At 40.4% G+C, this 26133-nt stretch overlaps 2 protein-coding genes across 2 annotated transcripts in view; one reads left to right on the forward strand and one right to left on the reverse strand.

Annotated features, from left to right (window-relative positions):
• Nptn (neuroplastin) overlaps window positions 1–24093 on the forward strand; it is a 76919-nt gene extending 52826 nt beyond the window's left edge. Inside the window, exons 5-9 of the mRNA XM_029481160.2 lie at window positions 11368–11501; window positions 14598–14871; window positions 21705–21726; window positions 22471–22545; window positions 23072–24093. Of these exons, the coding sequence (XP_029337020.1) occupies window positions 11368–11501; window positions 14598–14871; window positions 21705–21726; window positions 22471–22531 (491 nt within the window). The 3' untranslated portion in view covers window positions 22532–22545; window positions 23072–24093. The remainder of the gene's footprint in view (window positions 1–11367; window positions 11502–14597; window positions 14872–21704; window positions 21727–22470; window positions 22546–23071) is intronic.
• Window positions 24094–24125: 32 nt separating this feature from the next.
• The window catches only part of Rec114 (REC114 meiotic recombination protein), an 86394-nt gene continuing 84386 nt past the window's right edge, over window positions 24126–26133 (reverse strand). The window contains exon 6 of the mRNA XM_021172887.2: window positions 24126–24320. Coding sequence (XP_021028546.1) covers window positions 24156–24320 — 165 coding nt within the window. The 3' untranslated portion in view covers window positions 24126–24155. The remainder of the gene's footprint in view (window positions 24321–26133) is intronic.

Below are 26133 nucleotides of genomic sequence, written 5' to 3' on the forward strand. Positions count from 1 at the left end.
GCTTTGAATCCTGTCTTAAAGAATTATGTGAACAATTAGGGAAGACGCCAAACATTGACTTATAACCTCCACTTGCATGCACACTGTACACTTGTAGCACACATGTTCTTTATGTGCTTTCATGTTCAAGTTGTTGACTGCACTGTTAACCTTTTACTGTATTAATAACCCTGTTAGGAAAACAGGAACAAATAGTGGTATCCTGGTTTAAAAGACTGAGAAATTTCTGATATGTGAAACTCTGAGGTGTTGTCTGTGATTATATTGGCCAAATAAATGTATGATACACAGTTTATCAAAATCCCCAAGGGGTTTTAGCTTTTTCATTCTCTCCCGAAGCATGTGGATAGAAAACAGAGTGTGTAATATCTTGAGTCTTTAAGATTGTTGATAGTTTAGTTTAAGATTAGAAACATTGAACATTTTGTATGTAAGTTCAAAAAGCTTTGACTAAACCCAACCCAGGATCATTTTCTAAGCTAGCTTCCAATTGTGATTGGGTGTGAAAACTGACTCAAATTTAGAAGGGAGTGTGTTTTAACTCTAAACCACTGTGGCAGTGCCTCTGGGATAGATAGAGTTAGAGGCCATTTTATAGCTTTTGAGATGTGAAATCTGCAGAACAGTAAGAGGTTATTATACTTGAAAAATTCAAGATTTGGGGAAATATAAATGACCTCTTTGCTGATGTAATTTTGAGGTTCCTCTTTATGTATAGATTTAACTGAACCAGCTCTTTGGAACAATGAAATTTATAACCGTTTGTTCACTGAATTCTATAGTCAGTTCTTTTTCTTCACAATAAAGGACATGTGTTTGAATGACCGTACCTTTTTCATTCTAGTCTATAGATTGTTTCTACACTCCATTCTAAATTTAAATCAGTTTTCATACCCAACCACAATTGGAAGCTAGCTTAGAATATGATTCTGGGTTGGGTTTATTCAAAGCTTTTTGAACTCAACATACAAAAAGTTCAGTGTTGAAGTACCAACAATCTTAAAGACTCAAGCTATTACACACTATGTTATAGGAGAGAATACAAAAGCTAAAACTTCTTAGGAATTTTGATAGCTTGGGGCTGAAAGATAGCTTCAGTGGGTAAAGTGCTTGCTGCATAATCATGAGGACCTGAACTTGGAACCCTTGTACCCACATAAAAAGCTGGGTGTGATAGTGTGGGCCTGTAACCCTAACAATGGGAGATAGAGACAGAAGATCCCTGTGGTTTGGAGCTGCCAATTCTAGGCAGCCAGTGAGCTCTAGGTTTAGTAAGACAGGTCCTGCCTCAAGAAGTGAGGTGAAGAGTTATAGAAGACAAGACTCAGTGTTGGCCTCTGACCTCCACACATGCTCATGTGGACATACACACTCATGCATAGATTACACACATACATACGAATCCCCGTAATATTTGTTTTCCTCATCCTCCTCTTGTAGGATCTGTAGCCCATATTGGCTTTGTGATTCCCCCTGCCTCAGAATCCCATCCACATACACAAGTTGCTTAAGTATTTCACAAACAACTTTAGCATTTGTGGGGATGGAAGAAAGAACAAGACTGGCCAGGAGAGGGGAAAGAGTTGTGATAATGTCCTGAAGACTTCCCTGGGATCTGCCAAGCTAATTCAGAATCAAACACATTTCTCTAGCTTCTTTACTGTAGAGACTGTGGCTTCCAGGAACTGTACATATAGAGGACTCATTGATACTCTAATAGATGTTGAAATATTTTCTTCATACAGTTTTTCAATCCTTTGCCCTTTTCTCTTCTTGACCTGCCATCCTTTTCTAAACTGCTGTTGTTCTCTCTTTCCTACTTAACTTTCCTTAAATGTGAGTATATTTTTTAGGACGGAGTCCTAGGATTTCTGGAAGAACATCCCCTGCTTGCAGCTGGACAAGATACTGTGAGGTGTCATTATTGAAAGGAGTAATATCATCTCACATTTATCTGTATAGCACCTTGAACAAAAGCAGCATTTCATGTCATTCATTCAGGAGGCTACCCAGAAGCATCCTTTAGGCTCCACCTTATGTAAAAGCTGGTTTGGACTTCAAATTGTGTCTATATGAGAACTCTTTGAAAACATAATCATAGTATCTCTGGAGCATTAATGGTCATCATCTTCAGCTCAAATAACTATTCCTGCTCCAGGTCAGGATGCTGCTGACCTTTCATAATAAGAAAAGCTAATACTGTATACGTAGTGTATACCAGGCAGTATTTGTTTCTCTCCTCTTCTTTAGTCTTCACAGGTGTATGGAGTTGTTGTTGTTGTTATTATTATTATATCATCTACTAGTCAGGTGAGAAAATAGAGGTTTTGTGGGATTAAACGACTGACCTAGTGTGGCTGAGTTAACTGTTGGGGCCAGATTGTCACTTAGGCACTCTGGCACCATGCTGCTGTGTTCAGCACAGGATAAGTGAAAGGCTTTTGAGAGTTAGAGAAAATGGATTCTAATCTTGTCCTGTCAGTAAGCTTACCACAAGCTTAACTAGTCCATTTTTCATCTCTGGGCCCTAGTTTCCTTTAGTGTCAGATAAAGTAAAATTAAGACAGTAATTTTAAAGGTTCCTCTATAGTTAGTTCTGCGACTGCTGTTCTTGGTGATCACCTCATGGTACTGACATCTCCAATACACTGGGGTGTTCCACTCCAACTAGGCTTTACCAATAGCCTCTCATAGGCTCTCTTCATGGTGCCAAGCCTCAAATCCTTTGCATGACCCCTTCAGTCCTGAGCCATCAACTACAGCTGAGGCTGTACCTTCCCCAGTGGCCTTCCATGACTTTTCACAGTGTCAAGCCTCAGCTGTTCTTCATGACACCTTCATGCCTTCAAAACCAGTACCACCTGGGTGACTCTTATACATTACCAAGTCCAGCTGCAGCACGAGGTACAACCTTGGCTATCTCTGGAACGCAACTTCTTTGTGCTCCCAGAAAACAATTCCCAGATTTCACCTCAGTGATGCCTCAATTTCACCTCTTCTTAATCACTGCTAATTTCTTAGCTCCAGCTAACCAACATCAATTGTCCCAGTAGTTACTTCCATTCTTCCATTTTTTCCAGAGCCACGTGGCTGAAGCTGCAGAGTTCTGTTGCTTGCAGGAACTACAACATGACCTGCTTGTGCTATTACATTGTCACTGGCTTTCTGTTTTCCAAATCTTTCACTGCCTAAGCTTGGCTATCCTGGATCTTGGACCTTCAACACAGAGATCAGCATGCCTGTCTCCTGGGATTAAAGTTGTGTACCACCATGCCTGGATCTAAATTTAGCTGGGTAGGATCTTGCCCCAAACTACCACTCCCTTAATCTGTTATCTCCTAGAACACAGGATTTTGCTCCATTTCACTTCCTGGTATGCCTTTAATACTCGAACCATGTATTTTATATTTTTCCTTTTTAAGCTAGCTATCTATGCTTGTTCAAACTTCTCTTCATAAGACTTAACCAGAGAACAAAGTCTCTGCTGGGCTTTTTTGAAACTTCCTTTGTCAGTGTAATTAATCTGAGTCTCTTCACCTTAGTCTCAGGCAGACTTTTCGGTCAAGGGCAAAAAGTAGCTATGTTCTTCACCAAAATGCCACAAAAACAATCTTTATGCCACATTCTGAAATTCTTCTCTTTTGAAATCTCTTGGGCCAGGTCAACACAGTTCATACCACTCCCAGCAACAAAGTCTTCCATATTCCTACTAGGATGACCCATTAAGCCACAAGTAAAGCATTCTACTGTGTTTCAAATCCAAAGTCCCAAAATCCACATTCTTTGAAGTAAAAGCATGGTCAGGCCTATCACAGCAATACCCAGTCCCTGGTACCAACTTCTGTCTTAGTTAGGGTTTTACTGCTGTGAACAGACACCATGACCAAGGCAAGTCTTATAAAAAACATTTAATTGGGGCTGGCTTACAGGCCCAGAGGTTCAGTTCATTATCATCAAGGTGGGAGCATGGCAGTATCCAGGCAGGCATGGCACAGGCAGAGCTGAGATTTCTACATCTTCATCCAAAGACTGCCAGTGGAAGACTCGTCACTTGTGTTTTTGATCCTACCCATTCTGACAGATTTAAGATGGAATCTCAGAGTTGTTTTGATTTGATTTCCCTAATGGCTAAGGATGTTAAACATTTCTTTAAGTGCTTCTTGGCCATTTGAAATTCCTCTGTTGAGAATTCTCTGTTTAGATTTGTACTCCATTTTTTAATTGAATTATTTGGTTTGTTCATGTCTAATTTCTTGAGTTCTTTATATATTCTGGAAATTAGCATGGTCATCTCATTAGATGTTGCAAAGCCTTTGACAAAATCTAACACTCTTTTATGATAAAAATCTTGGAGAGATTAGGGATACAAGAGACACACTTAATAAACATAATAAAGGCACTATATAGCAAGCCAATAGTCAACATTAAATTAAATGGAAAGAAACTCAAAGCAATTTCACTAAAATCATGAATAAGACAGGCTGTTTACTCTTTCCATAGCTATTCAATATAGTACTTGAAATACTATCTAGAGTAATAAGACAATTGAAGGGGGATCAAGGGGATACAAATTGGAAAGGAAGGGCTGAAGATGGCTCATTGGTTAAGAGCACTGAGCTCAATTTCCAGCATCCATATGGTGGCTTACATCCATCTATAATGGGATCCCATGTCCTCTGCTGATATGTCTGAGGACAGTGACGTGCACTCACATACATAAAGTAAATAAAAATCTTTTTTTAAAAATTAGGAAGAAGTCAAAGTATCGCTATTTGCAGATGATAAGATATTATACATAAGAGACCCCAAAAATTCTACCAGGGAATTCCTACAGCTGATAAACACCTTCAGCAAAGTGGCTGGATACAAGATTAACTCAAAGAATTTAGTAGCCTTTCTATATACAAAAGATAAATGGTCAGAGAAAAAAAACTAAGCAATACCCTTCACAATAGCCACAAATAGTGTAAAATATCTTGATGTGACTTTAACCAAGAAAATGAAAGACCTGTATTAAAATAATTTCAAGTCTTTGAGGAAAGAAATTGAAGAAGACATCAGAAGATGGAAAGATTTCCCATGCTCATGGATTGGTAGGAATAACAGTGAAAATGGCCATTTTACCAAAAGTAATCTGCAGATTTAATACAATCCCCATCAAAATTCCAACACAATTTTATTTTAAAGATTTATTTATTTCATGTATGTGAGTACACTGTAGTTGTTGTCAGACACACCAGAAGAGGGCATTGGATGCCCATTACAGATGGTTGTGAGACACGATGTGGTTGCTGGGAATTGAACTCAGGGCCTCTGGAAGAACAGTCAGTGCTCTTAACCGATGAGCCATCTCTCCAGCCCCCCAACATAATTCTTTACAAACCTCGAAAGAGCAATTCTCAACTTCATATGGAAAAACAAAAAACCCAGGATAGCTAGAACAATCTTGTATAATAAAAGAATTTCCAAAATGGCATGGTATTTGCATAAAAATAGGTTGATCAATTGAATAGAATCAAAGACTCAGAGGTAAATTCACACACTTAATGGACACCTGATTTTTGACAAAGAAGCCAAAATTATGCAATGGAAAAAAGAAAGCATCTTTAACAAATTGTTCTGGTCTAACTGGCTGTCAGCATGTAGAAGAATGCAAATAGATCTGTATCTACCACCTTGTAAGTCCAAGTGGATCAAAGACCTCAACATAAAAGTAGATAGAACCTAATAGAAGAGAAAGCGGGGAATAGCCTTGAACATAGTGACACCGGACAGAACAGAACACCAGTCCTGCAGGCATGAAGGACAACAATTACAAATGGTACCTCATGAAACTGAAAAGTGTTATAAGGCAAATGACACATCAACAGAACAAAATGGCAACCTACAGAATGAAAAAAGATAATCACTAACTGCAAAGGTTTGTAAATGGCTGGTGTTACGTTGCTTAGTTAGTTGGTAAACTTAAATAGAGGCTTGATAGCATCTAGGTATTTTTGATTTCCAAATTCAGAACTTGATTTTTATATTCCCACTGCTGTGAGTCTCAGCTAAGGTCGCCCCATTGATTTCTGGGAGCCTTCCCCAGCCTGTGGTTCTTTATGTAGGGTTGAGGCCTTGTGGTATTTTCTCTGTTCAGTTTGGCATGTTTGTTGGTATCAGCATCCTTGTTCAGCTTAAGTTTGGGCAGTTATGTTGGTGAGACTTTACAGTTATAGCTTCTAATGGCACAGTCTAGAAGGTACACAAATCTAGAAGGTACAGCAAATTTTCTGATCCTCTGGCTCATTGAATCTTTACACGCCCTTTTCTGTAATGTTACTTGAGCCTTAGATGTGGGGAGTGTATTGAAGGTGTATGTGTTAAGATTGGGCTCTACAACTATGCATTCTGATTGGTTATGGTTTTCTGTAGGACTTTCTGTCTATTGCAAAAAGAGGTTTCCTAGATGAGGCTAAAGACTACACTGATACGGCTATACTCTGGAGGAATATGTGGGAAGTCTGGGTGTGGAGTTGGGTGGTGGAGGTGGCACCTGTAGGTGGATGCAGGTCCCTAATATTTTTTGACTGAAGAAATCTGAGAAAAGGTGATCAGCAGGTCAGAGTAATGGCATAGTAACTGTTGAAAAGTTGCTTTTATGGAAGCAGTAGAGGCAGCCTGATATTCCTTAGGTAGTAAAGAATTTTTCATGGAAAAACAAAAAGATGTTTCCATTTGGTAATATTGAACCTAGAAAGCATTTAGGTTTGGCAAGAATTGACTATAAATGTAGCTTGGAGCCTTACCTATTCCATTCCTATCCTCAGTGCCTCTGGAAATGCATGCAAGTCCCAGTCTGCCTTGGAAGCAGTCTGGGACTATAGGACTTTGGATTCTTTCTAAACCAAAGAAGCCAAGTAGTTCAAAGGTCATATGTGGTATCAGACAATGATATAATAAGATGCTCCAGGATTTTATAGTTTTAGTGAATGTTCAGACATCTTCCCTACCTAAATATTTAAGAACTCTGGGAACTAGTCAGGTGCAAGAATTATCTCCATTTGATAAGTATAGATTCAAAGCAAGGAAGAAAATCCAACTCAACTGGAATTTAAAACAGTACCTTTTGATTGATTGTCTTTCCTACCCTGGCCTACTTTGAGTTTCATTGCTTTCAGATGTCTTGTTAAGCCTTAGCAGAAAATATCAGGATAAAAGAAGCTTAAATTCAAAGAATTAGCTCCCTATCAGGCTTCTTGGATCCTTAAAGCTGTTCTGAAGCAGGCACTGTTTATTTCTTAGGTGAGCCCTAAAAGTGGAGAGTAATAGTCTTCGGCATATCTACATCCTGAACTTCTCCAAATACTGAGCTCAAGAGTATAATAAGTTGGATAGATGTGGAGAGTCATCATTTTTTATTTCTTCTCTTGATTCCCTAACATGGTCTCATGTAGTTGAAGCTGGACTAAAATCTGAGATTGTAGGCATGAATCACTACACCCAACAGGTTTTTGTTTTTGTTATTTGATGTTTTGTTTAGTTTCTTTTTAAAAACTTTTATTTTTGAGATTATAATATAATCCATTTCCCCCTTTCCTTCTTCCAAATACCCTTCCTTGCTTTCTTTCAAATTCATGGCATCTTTTTTCATTGTTATATGCACACGTGTGTGTGTGTGTATTCATATATACATATGTGTGTATACATATATATCCCTCAGTCTGTATAGTGTTACTTGTGTATATATTTTCAGGCCTGATTGTTTGGTATAACTAGTTGCTGGGTTTTTTTCCCCAGGGAATGCTTTATCTCCCACTATCAACATGCCTTTGGTTCTTGGTGTAGGTTTGAGAACTTGTGGTATTTCCCCATCTACTTTGGCATATCTGTTGTCCTTGTTCAGCTCATGGTTAGGCAGTCATGTTGTTGAGACTTTATGGGCATAGCTTCTGTCATTACTAAGAAACACAGTCTTAGCAAACTCTCTGATCTTTTGGCTCTTAGAATCTTTCTACTTTTTCTTCTGCAATGATCCTTGATCCTTAGGTGCATGGGTGTTTTGTAGATGTATCCGTTTGTTACTGGGCTCCATAGCTTTGCATTTTCATCAGTTGTAGTTTTCTGTAATGGTCTCTGTCTCTTGGAAAGAAGTTTCCTTGATGAGGGGTGAGGACTCCATTTATCTGTAGGTATAAGGTATTTAGTTAGAACTTAATGCTAGTTTAGTAAAATGATGGTTGTAGATTCTCCTCCAAGACCTGTGACTTCCCTAGCACTGGTTTGGTTGGCTAGGTTTCTAATTCCGAGTGTAGTGTCTTTCATTGAGCAGTTCTAAAATCTAATTAGAGAGCTGCTGGTTACCACTAAGTGGTATGCTGTGTACTACTGCTGCACCCTACAGTTATGCCATTCTGGCGGTGCATCTACTCAACATCTGAAGATTGGGAGCTCTAGGAGCTTCCAGTGAGAGCTCCTGTGATGTTTTGTCTTTCTGGATCGGGGTTACCTCACTCAATGCTAGTTCTATCCACTTAGCACAATTCATGATTTCATTTTCCTTTGCACCTGAATAGTATTCTGTAGTGTATATTATACACTACATATGTGTATAGTATATGTAGTATACCACATTTTATTACCCATTTGTTGGTCGAAGGACATTTAGGTTGTGTAAATTTCTTAGCTATAGGGCATAGAGTAGCAATGAACATGACTGAGCAAGGGTCTGTAGAGTAGGTTGTCAAGTTCTTTGGTCATTTGCCAAAGAGTTTTTTTGTTTTGTTTTAAGAATTCTCCACCCCCCCACCCCACCCCCCCTTCTTAGAATTGGGAACAAAACACCCATGGAAAGAGTTACAGAGATAAAGTTTGGAGCTGTGACGAAAGGATGGACCATCTAGAGACTGCCATATCCGGGGATCCATCCCATAATCAGCTTCCAAACGCTGACACCATTGCATACACTAGCTAGATTTTGCTGAAAGGACCCAGATAGAGCTGTCTCTTGTGAGACTATGGATGCTCACAGTCAGCTATTGGATGGACCACAGGGCCCCCAATGGAGGAGCTAGAGAAAGCACCCAAGGAGCTAAAGGGAACTGCAACCCTATAGGTGGAACAACAATATGAATTAACCAGTACCCCCTGGAGCTTGTGTCTCTAGCTGCATATGAATCAGAAGATGGCCTAGTTGGCCATCAGTGGATAGAGAGGCCCATTGGTTGTGCAAACTTTATATGCCTCAGTACAGGGGAACAGCAGGGCCAAGAAGTGGGAGTGGGTGGGTGGGGGAGCGTGTAGGGACTTTTGGGATAGCATTGGAAATGTAAATGAAATAAATACCCCCCCCCCCAAAGAATTCTCCACACCGATTTCTATAGTGGCTGCCCTAGTTTGTAATCCCAACAGTGAGTGAGGGTTCCCCCTTTACCCTACCTCACCTTCAGAATTTGTTGTAGGTTTGTTTTGTTGGTTGTTGCCATTCTGACTGGGTAAGATAAAAATCTCAAAGTTGTTTTATTTGAATTTCCTTAATTGCTAGAGATAATGATTTTTTTTTGAGTTATCTTTTTAAGCTGTTTTGTTGTTTTGAGAACTTTTTGTAGGTCCCAGGCTCATTCTTTCGAATGAGTCTTGTTTTAAAAATTGTTGTGAGTATATTTTAGATATTAATTCTTTAGATGTATAGCTGGCAAAGATTATCTCCCATTCTTTGGACTTCCTTTTCAACAGTTGATGGTTTCTTTAGCTATACAGAAGCTTTTTAGTTTTAGGAAGGTCCCACTTGTCAATTGTTGCCCTTAATTGTTAGGCGAATGGAGTCCTATCATATAAGTCCTGTGTCATATGAGGGATGCTTATATTTTCTTGTAGCAGTTTCAATGTTGCAAGTTCAAGTTTAAGTCTTTGCTCCATTTGGAGTTAGTTTTTGTTTGCAGTGATACAACATGCCTAATTTCATTCTTCTATATCCATTTCACAGCTCCATTTGTTGAAGACGTTGTCTTTCTCCATCTTACATTTTTGTCATCTTTATCAATTATTAAGTGGCAGAAGTTATGTTGTACTTGGCTCTTTAGTTTTGTTACATTGATCTGCATGTCTGTTTTTGTGCCAGTACCAAATTGTTTTTATTACAATGGTCTATAATATAGCTTAAGATCTGGAATGGAAATTCCTCTAGTTCTTTTTGTTTAGTATTATTTTGGCCATTCAAGTTCTTTTGTGGTGCTATATGAATGCTAAGACTGTGTTTGTTAGAGAGGGGGTATAGGTTGGGGGACAATGTGTGTTGTTCTTTTCTTTCAACATGTGTTGCAGGGATCAGGCTGTCAGACTTGGCAGCCTTGTTTGCTTCCTTTTTGGAGAGAAGGTCTTGCTGTGTAGTCCTAGGCTGCCCTTGAAGTCTCTATATCAGCCTCTGCTTCCCAGTAGACATGCCACCACATCTGTCTCAAGTCAGGTTTGTTTGTTTATTTTGGAGGCAGGGTTTCTCTTTGTAGCCCTTGCTGTCCTAGAACTTAGTCTGTAAAGCAGGCTGGCTTCACACTCAGAGATCCACCTGCCTCTGCTTCCCAAGTGCTGAGATTATGCTGTGTGTGCCACCACCTCCAGGTCTTACGTCAGGTTTTTATTCTGTTTAGCATCCCCTTGAGGATGTTAGTTGAGGTTCCTGATTATTCTTTTTCTCACTGGTTAAGCCCAATGGGCTTGATGTTGGTTTTCCTGAAAGAGATCTGGTCTTGGTTTTCAGTAGCTCTTAACAGCATATATCTATTTTCATATATCGTTTAATAGGCTTGATTTTGTGTATCTAGATTTCAAGGAACTTTCATTTTCTTATTATATTTAAGTACACTGTAGCTGTCATCAGACATCCCAGAAGAGGTCATCAGATTTCATTACGAATGGTTGTTAGCCACCATGTGGTTGTTGGGATTTGAACTCAGGACCTTCGGAAGAGCATCAATGCTCTTAACTGCCGAGCCATCTCTCCAGCCCCAACTTTCATTTTCTTAAGAAAATACTTGCCATTTAACATGATGCTTAGTTATTGAAGGTGTTTGAAGAAGAAAACTTGGCCTACATAAGTGACAATGCTTCTGTATACATGCTTCCTGAGGACCATGCTTGGGCAATTAGGACAATTGAGTTTGTGTGCTTTTTTTCAGTAGGTTCTACTTACGATATTAACTCTGATATTTCCTTGATGCTTTGGTAATTAAGCTTAGGGTGTGAAATTGGCCCTTTTACCCTATTGTAACCCAAAAGGGTCTTCAACACACACAGCTTTGATAAAGACTGACAGCATTAGAAGCAGGACTCTGAGCCAGTAGGTAAGGCCTTTGGTATCTTAGGTGGTAATGGTTCAATACTTTTTCACAGCTGCTCCTGACATCACTGGCCATAAACGAAGTGAAAACAAAAATGAAGGGCAGGATGCTATGATGTACTGCAAGTCAGTTGGCTACCCCCACCCAGAGTGGATATGGCGCAAGAAGGAGAATGGTGTGTTTGAGGTGAGTAGGAGGCAGTCCTGTGCTTGATTGAGTTTTTTCCTGAAGAGGTTCAGCCATCTGGACCAGTTATAGTAACAACCGTTTCTTTGATGTAGGTGTGGCTTGGGTCATTGTGGAGTGAATTGCAGTTTACACTATAAATATAGAGTTTAGTCTCTATCCAGCATTGATTGTGTACAAGATTTGTACACAGCTTTTGCTGTCTGTCTGGTAAGGGAATAGATTGCTTGCTTTCACAGTTGAATACAGAGCTAAAGCTAATCTAAATGTTTTGCTATAATTCTGTAATGGGTTGTTTTCATTTGTTCTTTGGAGGAAAAGGGACCAAAAGTTGGGGGCACTCTGTAGAGACAAAGAGTAGACATAGGCATTTGTAATCTGATAATATTTGCTTCAAAAAGTCAAAGAACATTTCCAGTCTGAAATAATTTTTTTAAAGATTTATATTTGTGTGTGTGTTAGTTTGCACATTTGTGTGAGTGCCTACAGAAGCCAGAAGAGGGTGTCAGATCTCTTGGAGCAGGAATACAGGTAGTTTTGAGCTGCCTGTTTGGGTACTGGGAACTGAATTCCAGTCCTCTGTAAGAGCAGCAAATGCACGTAATTGTTGAGTTATCTTTGTGATTCTAAATAATTCTTCAGCTTTATTTTATGTGTGTGTGTGTGTGTGTGTGTGTGTGTGTTTCACACACCAGTGAGTATTTGTGGAGGTCAAAGAGGGTGTTAGGTATCTTTCTTATCAGTTTCCACATGGTGAGGCAATGCCTTTCCTTGAACCTGGGGCTCATGTTTTCTTGACTAGGCTGGAAACTAGCAAGCCCCAGCAATCCTCGTGTCTTCACCGCTTCTCAGAGCTGGGTAACGGGTGTGTTCAGGGTGCCTAGCTTATTACATGTGCACTGGCATCAGAATTCTGCTTCTCATAATTGCACAGCAAGTGCTCATAACTGCTGAGCCATCTTTGAGCTCCTGTGGAGTGGTTTTTGATGGTGTTTAAATAGTGCCTTGGAGTCTTTTATTCTCTGACTCAGTGATTCTTAACCAGGTTTCTTTTCTGATGGGATTTTCATACTTTATATGCCCAGATTATACCTTATAGGCATCCTTTTTTTTATTACCAGCCCTCAGGTGATTCTGAGGACCCTGCAAATTATCTAATCCAGCTTCTTTGGAAAAGTGACATATTAACTAACATAAATCAGTGGCAAAATCAAGGATAATATGTAGTTTTATTTCAAATTCTGTGTATTTCCCACTTGATGACCTTTTGACAGAAAAATGTCAAGTATTGATAACGCCAGTGTCAACAGTGATTTTAGGAGTCCATTAGTAAAAAGGCCAGGATGAGGAGCTGGAAGGTAAAGATGCTGACCTGAGTGTTTTTATGGACAGTCATTATGTTTTCTAAGGTGCTAAGAAGTAATACCTGTTTCTCTGGTGGTCGTTAGAAAGGAAGTTTCTGGCTTTCACCAAAACCGGTGGAAATTACTTGGCACTTTCATCTCTTGAGAGATGGAAGTTGGAATTTCACTATGAAGGCTGAGGTCCCCATTTCAACTGTGTATCCAAACTCTAATGTGAAGGATCTCTGTCTTTTGTATATTGTTAATTCTTGCTGGTATAGGGTGAATATGCAGAGTCTTCCATACACCCCCTTTCCCACCCATGTCCTTTTAGAGTAGTGTACAGTTCTGCTCATGTGCTGCTACACTCCTGCTATAGAGACATGCATTGCCTAGAGTGTTGATAACCTGTCACAGCTGTCCTTCTTCCATGACCCTGGGCTAAGGTCAGCTCGGCTCCTGCTCCTCAGTATCTCACAATTCTCCATCCTGCACTGGTTTTTGCTTTAAAAAAGAAATTCCTTAAGTCATTCGTTCTTGTAGATGTCTATCCTGTTATCTTATACCATTTTACACATACTGAAGTCAGAGGACAACTTCTAGGAGTCTGTTCTCTCTTGCTGCCCCAGGTTCCAGGAACGGAATTCAGGTCAACAGGCTTGGGTAACGAATGCATTTGCCTATGGCACTCCCTTGAAGCTATACTTTTTTTCTTCTATACTTTTATGTCAGGGTTTTCTATATGTATCTTAACTTCACTTTAGTAAGATATGGGATGTATAGGTGTACTGGCTAGTTTTGTGTCAACTTGACACAGCTGGAGTTATCACAGAGAAAGGAGCTTCAGTTGAGGAAATGCCTCCATGAGATAAAACTGTAAGGCATTTTCTCAATTAGTGATCAAGGGGGAAAGGCCCCTTGTGGGTGGGACCATCCCTGGGCTGGTAGTCTTGGTTCTATAAGAGAGCAGGCTGAGCAAGCCAGGAGAAGCAAGCCAGTAAAGAACATCTCTCCATGGCCTCTGCATCGGCTCCTGCTTTCTGACCTGCTTGAGTTCCAGTCCTGACTTCCTTTGGTGATGAACAGCAGCATGGAAATGTAAGCCAAATAAACCCTTTCCTCCCCAACTTGCTTCTTGGTCATGATGTTTGTGCAGGAATAGAAATCCTGACTAAGACAATAGGTATGTACTAATTTGTATATAGTTGTTGGTTGGTTGAATGGTCTTTTTCTTCAATCCCAGAATCTTGGAAAGGAAGTTAAGGTTTTCTCCCTGCTCCCTCCTTCAAATATTTAGCATTGCTTCTGAGAGAAGTTTAAAGACTTGTGAGGACTGATCAAGTGAAAAAGTAAATGTGCTGGCTCTGAAGTCCCCAAACAGGCCTGAGGTTCTCAGACATGCCCAACAATGGCTATTGCTTGCTTCTCGGCTTATTACTGCTAGTGTGTGGTATGCTCCTGCCCCCCACTCCTGCTTTTGAAGCAGCATTTGTTAGACTTGTTTGTCTGTGAGGCAAATAATAGGCCTCCACTCAATCTGGAAGTTTGAAGAGTAGCAATAATAGAAACTTATACACAATTTTATAAGAATTGTATTGAACGCTGAAGAAAGTCATCAGTTAAGTGCTCAAAATCTTTTGAACAAAGATGGTATCTCATTCCAGCTGGTATCCTGATTGAATGGAGGATAGTGTCACCCTCCCTCTGACCTGCCTTTTCCCCTCTTCTCTCCTCCCCTGTCCCCCACCCCCAGGAGATTTCTAATAGCTCTGGTCGCTTCTTCATCACCAACAAGGAGAATTACACTGAATTGAGTATTGTGAATCTCCAAATCACAGAAGATCCTGGAGAGTATGAATGTAATGCCACCAACTCCATTGGCTCTGCCTCCGTTTCCACCGTCCTCAGGGTACGGAGCCACCTTGCCCCACTTTGGCCTTTCTTGGGAATTCTGGCTGAAATCATCATCCTTGTGGTGATCATTGTTGTGTATGAGAAGAGGAAGAGGCCAGATGAGGTTCCAGATGGTAAGAGCATCCCAACAAAACAGTAGAGTCGGGGTTGGTTCCTTGGGTGTTTTCTAATTGCTGAAAGAGGAGTGTAAGGACTCGTATTACGTACCAAAAGGAAAGGAAGAAAACTTTTATGCTGGTTACTAATCTGTGCTCCCTACTCCCTACGATTTCTTTTTATTAGCCACCTAGAGATATAATTAGCTCTCTCCCTGTTTAGGTGTTCTCCAAACCCTAGGCCTTGTCCTTCAGGCCATGTGGTGAATGGGCAGCTGTCAAACTCTTTGTTCAGCTCTGTCCTCCTTCAATACAGATCATCAGGCAGATTGAGCTTGAGGAGAATTCAAGTCAAGCCTAGAAGCCACCCCAAGATCACAGGCCACCTGTTCTTTCAGGCAGATTTAAGGTATCTAATTGGTTGTCACATGATTACCTGGCATAGTCCCTGTAGCTTACTGTCCCAGTGCAGTTTAGACTGTACAGAAAGCCATTGGAAGAAGCCAGATTATGGTTTCTTTGTTCCCTTTAAAGGTTTTCAAGGGTCTCTTACCTTCTGGCTTTTCTGTCTGTCTCACAGATAATAGGGAGAGTGTAGCTTCCTCTGTAGGTTTAAAAGAGTAAGTACCAACTCCTCAGCCCACACACTAGGACATGTCCCTCAGCTGGCCCAGAGTGACAGAAGATAAAACAGGAGTAGAACTACCTTTGAATCATTATTAGAATGCATAAGAAGACTGGAAGTTTTACTTGTGGGATATGCTTAAAATCAGGGAAGTTTTGTGAAAGTCTTGTGGGTTTGGTTATAGATTTTCATTTCTAACCCTGTGAATAAAACAGAGAACCTACTTATGGAAGCTATATCACTGATGTTCCAGATTCTTAAAAAGCCTCCATCTTCACCCCTATGGGCTATAATATTGTATCAGCAAATATAAATCGGTTAGTCAACTAGCCCTGAGTGCCCTTTGCCCATCACTGTCTAGACTAGAGGATGTGCTCCAAGCTCAGTGCAGAAGGCCTGGGGCAATGGTGGTGGTGCTAGCTACTATCTGTGCTGTGCTACAGTGTCCTTCCCCAGAGTTGATGGTTCCATATCACCAAGCAGTGGACTACAGTGTATTACCCTCTCTCCACAACATATCACACTTCTCAGTAGACAGCACTAAGTGAAGTCTTGTCCTCCCTTGGAACGAGAAATCCTCAAAGGCATAGCATGGCATTAGACTCTGACAGGACATATTTGAGAGCAACACCCACTTTTCTTTCTTTTCCTTTCTTCTCAGCAGCTTTTAAATCTCTTGCCTGGAATCAGTAGAGTCTTAGAGTGAGTACTGACACTGGGGAGGTGGGCTCCTGACATTGATCTCTGCGGGAAGACTTGGTGGGCTCCCTTCCGATGTACTTTTCATCAGTGAACTGGATGGGAAGATGGGGGACATGAGCTGGAAGCAGAGAGTCCTTTGTCCAGCTCCTTGCAACAAATGATGTCCCCAGTTTTGCTTTCTCGTACTACGAAGTGAAAGTTTGTTCTTGGGGTTCTCATGTGTTCCTGATGCCTTTCCTTCACACTTTTCTTTTTTCCTGTTAAATGTTCCCAAGGTAGAGCACTTAGACATACTCAGACCTGAGATTAAAGGGAGAAGAGGAGAGTGTTGCCTTCATTCTGTATGGTTACAACTTGGATATTTGGGAACAGTTACATTTCTGGGCCATTATCCCCTCAGAATAAACCTTTAAACAGTTTAAACCTTGCCAGTTAGGAGCCTAGGGACTTAAGATTTAGGTCAGTGTTAGAGCACAAGACCTTGCGTTTGTTCCTGGAAAGGGAAAAAATACCCCAGAGACCAGAGAGAGAAAGAGAGACTGAGAAAGATAAAATGCTAGCTGTGCCAAATACTATGTTCAACTTTTATAAGCCAAGGAGCCAAAAAGTCAGCTAAGAAAAGGCAGATGGGTTTCAAAGCCTGATTTTTAAGACAAAGATGGTTTCTATTTTTACAGTAGTTATGCATTGGTTAGCCTGTCCCTATCAGAGGTCCCAGTCTCACAAAGCCACTTTTGTTAATGTTTTTGTTCCAGCATGTTTCAGGTTAGACTTTAGAAATGGTTAGTGGAGCCGGGCGTGGTGGCGCACGCCTTTAATCCCAGCACTCGGGAGGCAGAGGCAGGCGGATTTCTGAGTTCGAGGCCAGCCTGGTCTACAAAGTGAGTTCCAGGACAGCCAGAGCTATACAGAGAAACCCTGTCTCGAAAAAAAAAAAAAAAAAGAAATGGTTAGTGGTAGTTCTGTCTGACAAGCAGATGCCTGCTCATGGAGGTAGCTATCCATTTAAGAGTTCTTTGGTGGTTAAACTGAAATGGGGGTTGGGAGCAGTTTTCTGAACAACTTCCTGGATGGAAAATAATAAGCTGAATTATTGTATACAGTAAGTAAATTCTGCATAAAACAGATGACTGCAGGGTAAGTGCAAAGTAAAACCTACTTGCAGTATCTCTCAGGAGAATATTATCACGCAAGCAGCTTTTACTTCTTTGTCGTTGGATTGGGGGTGAATATCTGGGATTCTGGAATGATTGTAGTTCACTTTCTCTCCTTTCCTGCCAGCCAGTGTTGTCCAGGGCCCATTTTCCATCTTCACATCCCTGCCCTACTTCAGCATTCTCAGATGCCTCCCTGTTTCCATCTCCCTCTTCTGTTTTTGGCTTTTCTTTTGGAAGAGGGGTGTGTGTTGTTCTTCAGCGAATTTTCCGTATGTTGTGACCTTTCCTTTGTTAAGTTTCTCCTCAACTCCAACTCAGTTCATGAGGATGGCAAACTCACTAATATGCTTCCTTCCTATTTGCTCCTGTCTAAATGTACAGGCAGACAGACAAACAGACAGATAAGTCATTGATTTACAGTCTGTTGAGGATGAATGAAGTGGTGCACTCTGTCTGATACAAACTAAGAATGTTTCAGTGATGAAATTTTACCTATAATGTCTGCTAGCCTATTCATGCCACTGTGAAAATAGGAAGCGTTTGTAGGTCTGGTGTGCTTTTTGTTTACCAAATAGGCAGTTTATTATCAACACTCATGGTTATTTGAGTCTCAGTGAACTCTCTAAGAACTCACACAATTGTATTCTCAGTAGGCTGTGATTATTTCCTACTTATCTCCATAAGTAGGAAAACACTCAATGAACAAACAGTCTAACAGTATAAAAGAAGACAAATACAGAGTTTAATTTAAAAACATGCATTTCTTTAGATTTGTCACACTGAAAATGTATATGGTTGAGGTTAACTGCTTTCTTCAAAAGCAGCTTTGGTCCTTTTATCTCCTGAGTACCCAGGCCACTTCACAGAGGAGTCAGCACCACTTTATCTCATAGGTAGATAGATTATTTACACACCTGCTTTCACTTTTAGAGTTCTTAGTAACAAGTCAGTAATAGTCAAGTAAGAGCTTTGTTTTTTCGTTCAGAATGTTCTCCTCAGAATGTTAGGTACTGCTACAACTGGATTCATACTTGGAGCCACATTTGTGTTAGTCCCTTTCTGACACAGCTCAGAGTGCAGTTGGTGTGTCCCTCCCAGGCTGCCCACTGGGAGATGGAGGCTGGGGTGAACCCACTCAGTCTTGGGCCTTCAGTTCTACTAGATATTCTCGTACTTCAGAGTTACTGAATTTAAAAGCTGATTTAAGAAAGAAAATGTTAGCATTAGAGAATCTTCTGTTTTCACATGGGTAATTTTGTAAGTTGGTCAAAGGCTTCTTCCTTAAGTTACTGGTGGAGAAGGTACTTGCAAGGTGGAGGGCAGAAGTGGGAGAGTACCGTTAAGTAACAGATCTGAGTTCTTTTAGACACACATTCAGTGTGCTTAACTAGGGTCAGACACAAGCACCGTACGAGGAAATACAGTTAGGTGAAACAAGAAGAAATGATTGGGTTTGTTGTTAACCCTCCTGAGATCAGGCAAAATGTAAGTTGAGCACTTGGAGGTTGAGGCAAGAGGATTTTGAATCTGATGCCATCTTAGGCGAGTGAGAGAGGGGGTGAGGAGGGGTGAGACTAAGAGGATGTAGCTTACTTGGTAGAGGGCCTGCCTGGCAGGCATGGTTCCTAGCTTTTATCCGCAGCAACCTATAAACACCCATGACTGTATATGCCTGGAATCCTAGCACCTATGAGGTGGAGGCAGGACTATAAGTTCAAGGTCACCCTCAGCTATGTAGAGAGTTAGGCCAGCCTGGGACATAAGATCCTATTACTCCATCCCACTACCACAAAAGCTGCTCAGTGAGGAGATTGCAGTAGCACAGGGGCGTTGACCAGAATCTGCTCTTGGCTGCTTTAAATCTAAAGCCATCACTTTATGTTGTATAGTGGGTGCAGTAAGTTACTTACTAGGTATCTCAGAGTACCCTCCCTATATAATGAGATATGTGACAGGGTGGGGGACATTGAGGGCAGCCACACTTTCACTGAGGACAGAGCATTCTGGCAAATCAGTGTGTGTACCACTCCACCAGGAACTTCACACTCATCAGATGGATTCCAGAAGCATCTTGTTTCATTTTCCCCTCAGTCCTCTTCCTCTCATCTAGCCAGTGGCTGTGAGTAATCCCAAGGTGGAGAGAACAGTCTTTGTTTAAGGCGGCTTTGGCCTGAGGGTTTGGGGGTATGTTGATATTTGTCGGTTACTGTGACTTCTTTTTTTTCCCCCTTCAATTGCATCAAACCCTTAAAACATGGTGGTAAGTGAGCGATATGCATGCTTTTGGAGTTTGTTTAATCTCCGCTTCAGTCTATACAATGCACAGTTCATAATGTTAACACTCTCTTCAAGTTTACTTCATTCACTTTCACAACTAATTTGGATTTTTAGTTTGCTGTTTAGTCCTCATTTACTTTATTTTGTGCCTTTCTCTGTAGCTCTGTTCTCTCCTGACCTTCCTGTTGAGGTCAAGTTGTTCTTTTGTCTGGCCTGTATGGGAGAGTGATGCTGCAGATCGTGGCTCAGTGCAGGAGAGGAGGGGGTGGGCGTCCTCTTCTTTGTGCTGTCCAAGTCGATTTGGGAATCATAGGGGGTTCCTGGGATTTAGACCCAGTTGAGTTGAGTCACAGTGGCTCCCACTTTCAGGCATGGCAGCTACACCAAAAACACTGTTGCTCACATACTCACATGCCAACCTTTGCATGTGGCCAGCTTGTTGGGTTGGAAAGTGTTATTTCTAGACACCAGGGTGCACCCCCACGCCAAGAGAAAGAGAGGCCTGTGGTGCAGTGTGGGGAGAGACTGACCTTGCTTTTGTGATTCTCCGCCTCCTGCTTTTTAAAGTTGGGAGTCTTGCTTTAGAATTTTGTATTTTGTGATGCACACTAAAATTTACCAGTTTGTTCCTGTGTCTTCTCCTTTAAATTCCCAGGGTGCTTAGCTTGTAGCATGTTATCTGATTTGCCTGCCCTGGGTGCTGAGCAGTAGGCTGTGATGAGGGGAGGGTTCAGGCTGGGCTTGTGTGTCTTAGTACCTGATATGTCCTTGTATCTTTCCACTGCATACACAGCAAGCAGTTGTCTTGGGTGTCCTGAGTCCTAGTTTGTTCTCTGTACCTGTTTTAGTAGTGGACTCCTGGGGACACTGGTATGTTGCTAGCATATTGTTTTGCTGATGAGTCATTGGTTTGTGGTTAGTTTTGTTTTTTTTTTTTTTTTAATCCTGTTTTGCTCCAGTCACTGTGTGCTGGCGGTGGCTTTGCCTCTCCGTTGCCTGAAAGGAACAGGTGGAGCAATGTCTCCCTGACAGACATTACTCCTGACATGTGCTCCTGCAGATGCCTACACCAAGATTGTAATCTCCATAACTGCTTCATGTGCACCAAGCCCCCTTGTGGAATCCTGCTGAGAGTTTTTCTAGATGCCATCAGTGAAATCAAACTGTTATAAAATCTTTTAGTTCACCCAACTTTTATACAGTAAAAAAAAAGGGTACTTGTTTCCTCCCCTTGTGGATTTTTTTAAATGACATTTTTTGATTTTTAAGAACATTTTTCTCAATGTATGCATATCTACTAAGAGACCAAGTTGTCAGAATTATTAAGTATTAATAAAGCTTCTAAACACAAATAACAAAAACTTTTCAATTAAACCATGTCATGGCTCTTGTTTTGGCCAGGGCACAATAGTGAGCCCATCTATTTGTGTGGCGTCTTTTTTAGACTTTGTTCCTGTTCAGCTCTCCCTGTGATGTCACAGAACATCTCTGCTTCTCATAGGTATCTTGCTGGCCCAGTTGAGCATGGGTAGCCAAGGATTAGGTTGAACTATTATGGCTTCTTCTTTCCAGGCTCATTCTTCAGATTAATGATCTCATAAAGATTATAAAACAACAGGAAAAACAGTGCCCTCTGGGGAAGTGAGGATGTGTGGTTAAATGTATAGAATGTACACATCCATTTACATGGAAGAACTGCATACATTCTCCACAAGAAAACAAACAGCAGGATTTTACAACTGAAATGTTGGTTTGTCTTCTCATCTATTTAAGAGTGAACCACTGGAACTTGGGGACAAGATGAGTACAATGATATTGCAGCCTATCTGTCCGCTACAGTTGCAGTTTTTCATGATGAGCATTCAGAGTGTTAACTAAAACCATTGAAACAGCATATTCACCATTAAAACTGAATTTAGAAATAACTTCATGAGTGTTGCACCTTCAGATGGAATGGCCTTTAATAAATGCTATGAATAGCCATGTTTGACACTTGGAGTTTACTGTCCTGTTCGTTCTTAGGCAGAGTCTAATGGTTTTCTCCTTTCTTCTTATGTCTCATGGATTATTAAAACCTGGACACCTCATAGATGATGAACCAGCTGGGCCAATGTGAGTACTTCATTGGACACAACTTTACAGTTTCTGATTGAATTGTGTTGTGTTTGCAGTTTAGTCAAAAGAAATACTAAAGATTGTATGAGAAGACAATTCCCTTACAATTAAAGTTGCAATGTACACTTTTAAAGCCTGAAATAATTCTGACTTTTGATCCCTAGGCCAGATCTTGTTTTTAGCCTTAGAAGTAAATAGTATGCAAAAGAAATTGAAAGTTTATGTATTTGACATGCTGAATCTAATAATATAGGAGTAAGCAGTATAAGTTAACTTCAAACTGGACTGTAGAATTCAATGGTCTAGTTCCATTAACAATTGCTGACATCCAAGAGTGGAGTGAGTCTGAAGTTGCCAGGGTTCCTAGAGTTGGAGATTATAGGAAGCAAGAGAAGGGGTAGCTGGTAGCTGACAAGTTAAAGGCCAGAGAGCTCAGCATGGCTAGTTGCTGGTTATCTTTTATCAGTTAAGAAATTAGTGTTCAAAGGAGTAAGACTCTCTCACTTTTCTAAGTAATTAATAGCTTAGACATCTAAGGGAAAGTTACATGTGTGTTGTTTGCCTTGGGAGTCCGAAGGACTTATTAATTGAAAGCAGGAGGCAGAATATTGTTATACATTCTTAGGAGTAGAGTTTGCTGCTAAACCAGGGATGGTAGAAGTGAAGTCTCTGTTTCCATGTGTTACCCTTTTTGAATAATGTGACTAGTTGACCTCACACAGTCTACTTTTTCCTCCAAAGGAAAACCAACTCTACCAACAATCACAAAGATAAAAACTTGCGCCAGAGAAACACAAATTAAGCACTGCTTTTAATGTAAGTATGCCTTCTTTGGAGACTTAAAGTTCTATTCAAATGAGCTGTGCTTCTGCTCACATTGCTACACATTCTTCAGTAGTTGGTGTTACATGTTACGACTATAGTTTCAGACTAGCTGATACTAACACGTTCTTTCTGCTCACTGCAGTGGATGGAAAGGAATGCCTTTCAGCTTTGTTGACCCACATATTTATTATACTAGGTTCATTTCATATTGAATCCCTTGTATTGCAGTCTACTTACATATTTTTTAGAAGGAGTTAAAAAAAATAGTTAACTACTTAGGCAGATTATACCCAAAAGCCTGTTAGTACTTTGTGTGATCTCTGCTGAAGGCAAGATAGAAATGGTGGCCATAAGGGAACAGGGCCAGAATGCTTAGAGGCACATGGAGATCAGAATTTCATACCACATCCCTGAGCATGCTGTTTGAACCAAAGCTGTGTCTGATGTGGCACTGACATAGTTGTGATGGAGTGACAGTGTATATTCTTTTAATTTCCAGATATCTTTCTCTTTACAGCTCTTTAGGTTCCTGAAAAATGATGGCAACATGACCTGCTAAGTTTTCTGCTTGGACCTCTTTGGTCTCTCTCCCTTTCAAGTGAGCAACACCACAATGACCGTCTAAAGCATGCCTTATTTAGCCTCTCCTATAAGGGTGACCTAGCCAGGTACATTTTAAACAATGCTTCAGTGTAGAAGGTGTAAACTATTTTGGGCTTGATGTGCTGTGAATGTTGCTTTCCCCCCCTTTGTTAAAAATATTTAAATAGAAATGAAAAGGTCCTCTGAGGATCAGATCATGCATGCGCCATTTTTTACTTATGCAGCTGTTAAATTGGCAAAGCTCTAAACGCACTGCTGCCATCTAGTGATCATTTTGTAAAGTACAGCAAAACCTACAGATATATACAGTATATAAATATATATATATATTTATATTTTTGGGGGTGGGAGAAATCCAAAATAAAGTCAACGCTTGTTTTCATTTTAAGCTGCTGATACTCATTCCTTATTATTTGTCGTCAGATGAGGAAGCTGCAGTTCTGGTACAAACTGATGAGAGTATATAGACTTAAGTCTGTCATTCTAAGGGCTTACCCTATAACTTTAAGAACCTGGAACAGTCCACTGAACGGCTAGAATGAATTGCAGTATATATGTATGATTGATTGCTTTTTAAGTGACTATTTTTCCTCTTGTCAAATCATGTAAATTCTGAAATCTTTTGCACTGATGTGTCAAACCTTATTCTTGTATATTCAATCAAGGCAACTTTTATAATTTCCCATTTGTTTTCAATGACCCTGAAATGTTAAGAGCATGGTGATACTCTATGCAACTCTAGTTATACCTTTTGGTTTGACACTGTATTTTCACATTAATTTCATGACTGATGATAGATTTTATAACCTGACTGGGTTCTCATGCGGTACTAACTGTAGATGCATGTACTTGTGTTCTGTGTAATTATTGAAGTGCAATGGTGTACAAAAAAAGTGGATTCACCTGTTTTTAACAATAAAACATTGATAAAAGGTGCTTGGAATAATACTCTTTATTCAAATGCCTTCAGTTCCTTAGTTGCATACATGTCCAGGGCTTTAGTTTCTCAACCCTGTAATCTTTTTAAGTTCCTTTTCCACCTCTTCCACAAATGCTGGGAAGTTTTGATCCATGAGGCATAAGCGAAGAAAAGGGCCCAATTCTTCTGTTCCCCATGAAGATCCTTCATAGGCGAGGGTCAGTTTCTCTGGCGCCAGGATAGACTGCAGGGATGCCAAAAGACCAGAGGGGTTGACTGCCTGATCCCAGATAATTTAACACAGAAAACATTGCCTTAAAATTTAGAACAACATAAAATGTGACTGTCTTTACAAAAATCCTTTTCTATACTTAGGTTTCACATAATTCTGTGCCTACAATTTCTTTCCTTCCTCTATCCCACTCTTGAGTGCTATATTCTTCCCCTCCTTCCTTCTCCCTTCCTCATTCTGTCACTGCCCTGAACCCCAATTAAAAAAACAAAACAAAAAACTCAAACCAAAAACACAGGTTAGTCTCAAATCCACGGTCCTGTTTCTGCATCCCAAATGTCTGGATTATAGACAGATACTACTCACTGGGCCCAGCTCGACATTTTCTGGACATACATAGAAAGTGAGATAAACTTGGATTTTTAAGGAAACATTGATGTATCTAAAGTTGAGATCTGGATAACAATATTATTGTAATAGCATTCCTCATGTGGAAAGCTGGATTCTGAATGGAGGAAATGGGCTGTCTACCTGGGGGTGTAGCTTAGTGGCAGAATACTTGCGTAGTGTGACTGAAGTGCAGAGTTTGATCCTTAGCATAACTAAAGAAACAGGGTTAGGGTGGCAGGAGCTGGTCTTTGTAACTGGCCATCTGAAGGACAAAAGTCATGTGTTTTTTGTTTTTGGTGGTGGTGATCTGAGTAATTTGACAGAGACGTGCAGCCTTTTCCATAATCAAGAATACAGGATGTCCTAAAACTCTCATGTTGTTGATTGTAGTCTTGTCTTACTCTTAAGGCTGGACTGGATAGCTATGACTCTCTTCTTCAGTCTTCACTTTGCCTTTTCAAAAATGTCATGTTCTACAATAAATCATAGTGTACAGTGCCTTTTTCAGGAGTCAGTCCTTTGATTTTTTGACTTGACAGTGAAATAAAAGATTATGTATTAGTAGAAATTGGCTTTTCCTTGGATAGCAACATGAGAGCTCTACTCTGGTGATGCTGGCTGCATGGTGACCTCTGGCCTCCTATCACAGGCTTGAAGGTCAAAGTCTATACTCCACGGTTATGTTGCTAAGCTATAATGTTCCAGAGGTAGGTGGTTTAAAACATTTTTAATATATTTCATCTTAGAATGATTTGATACAGATTTAGCCACATTGAGTTGAGAAGCATCTGTACTTTTGGCTTCTTTCACTTCATGTGGATTATTGCTAAGTGTTCCTATAATTCATTCCTCTTTTTGAAATTAAATATTCTATTGTGCAGATGTACTACAATTAATGCATTCTCCTTCAATTGGCCTGGGTGGTTTTGCTTTTTGTTATAAATGTCCAAGTTTGGTTATTTTGAAATGGGATTTCATTATTTAGCCTAGACAGTTTTCTCTGACTTATCACCCGCCTCAGTTCACCTCCTAAGTACTGGGGTTTCAGGCCTGTGTTACAACTGTGCCTCCTTAAATTTAGAGTTTCATCTTAAAGAAGCCAAATGCCTAGGAGTGGCTGGGTTAATATTACACAGTAAGTATATCTAATGTGTAACCACCTGCTAGAACCATGCCATTTGTACTCACAAGTGCAGCACTTGCTAGTGCAGGTTCTCTTCTTATTGTGACTATGTGGAAATGCAGGAGCACACAAACCACAATGTACATATAGAGGTCAAAGCATGACCTTTAGCAGTCAGCTCTTTCCTGCCACTTTGGTGAGACAGAATCTCATTGTTTCTGGCCATCGAATCAAGCAAACTTCTTTTATCTCTGCCTCCCATCTTGCTATAGGAGTGCTGGGATTTTAGGGCTCCCAGGACTGAACTTGGGT

Source organism: Mus caroli, unplaced genomic scaffold (assembly GCF_978045245.1).
Source record: "Mus caroli unplaced genomic scaffold, Mus_caroli_1 scaffold_11, whole genome shotgun sequence".
Lineage (NCBI taxonomy): Eukaryota > Metazoa > Chordata > Mammalia > Rodentia > Muridae > Mus > Mus caroli.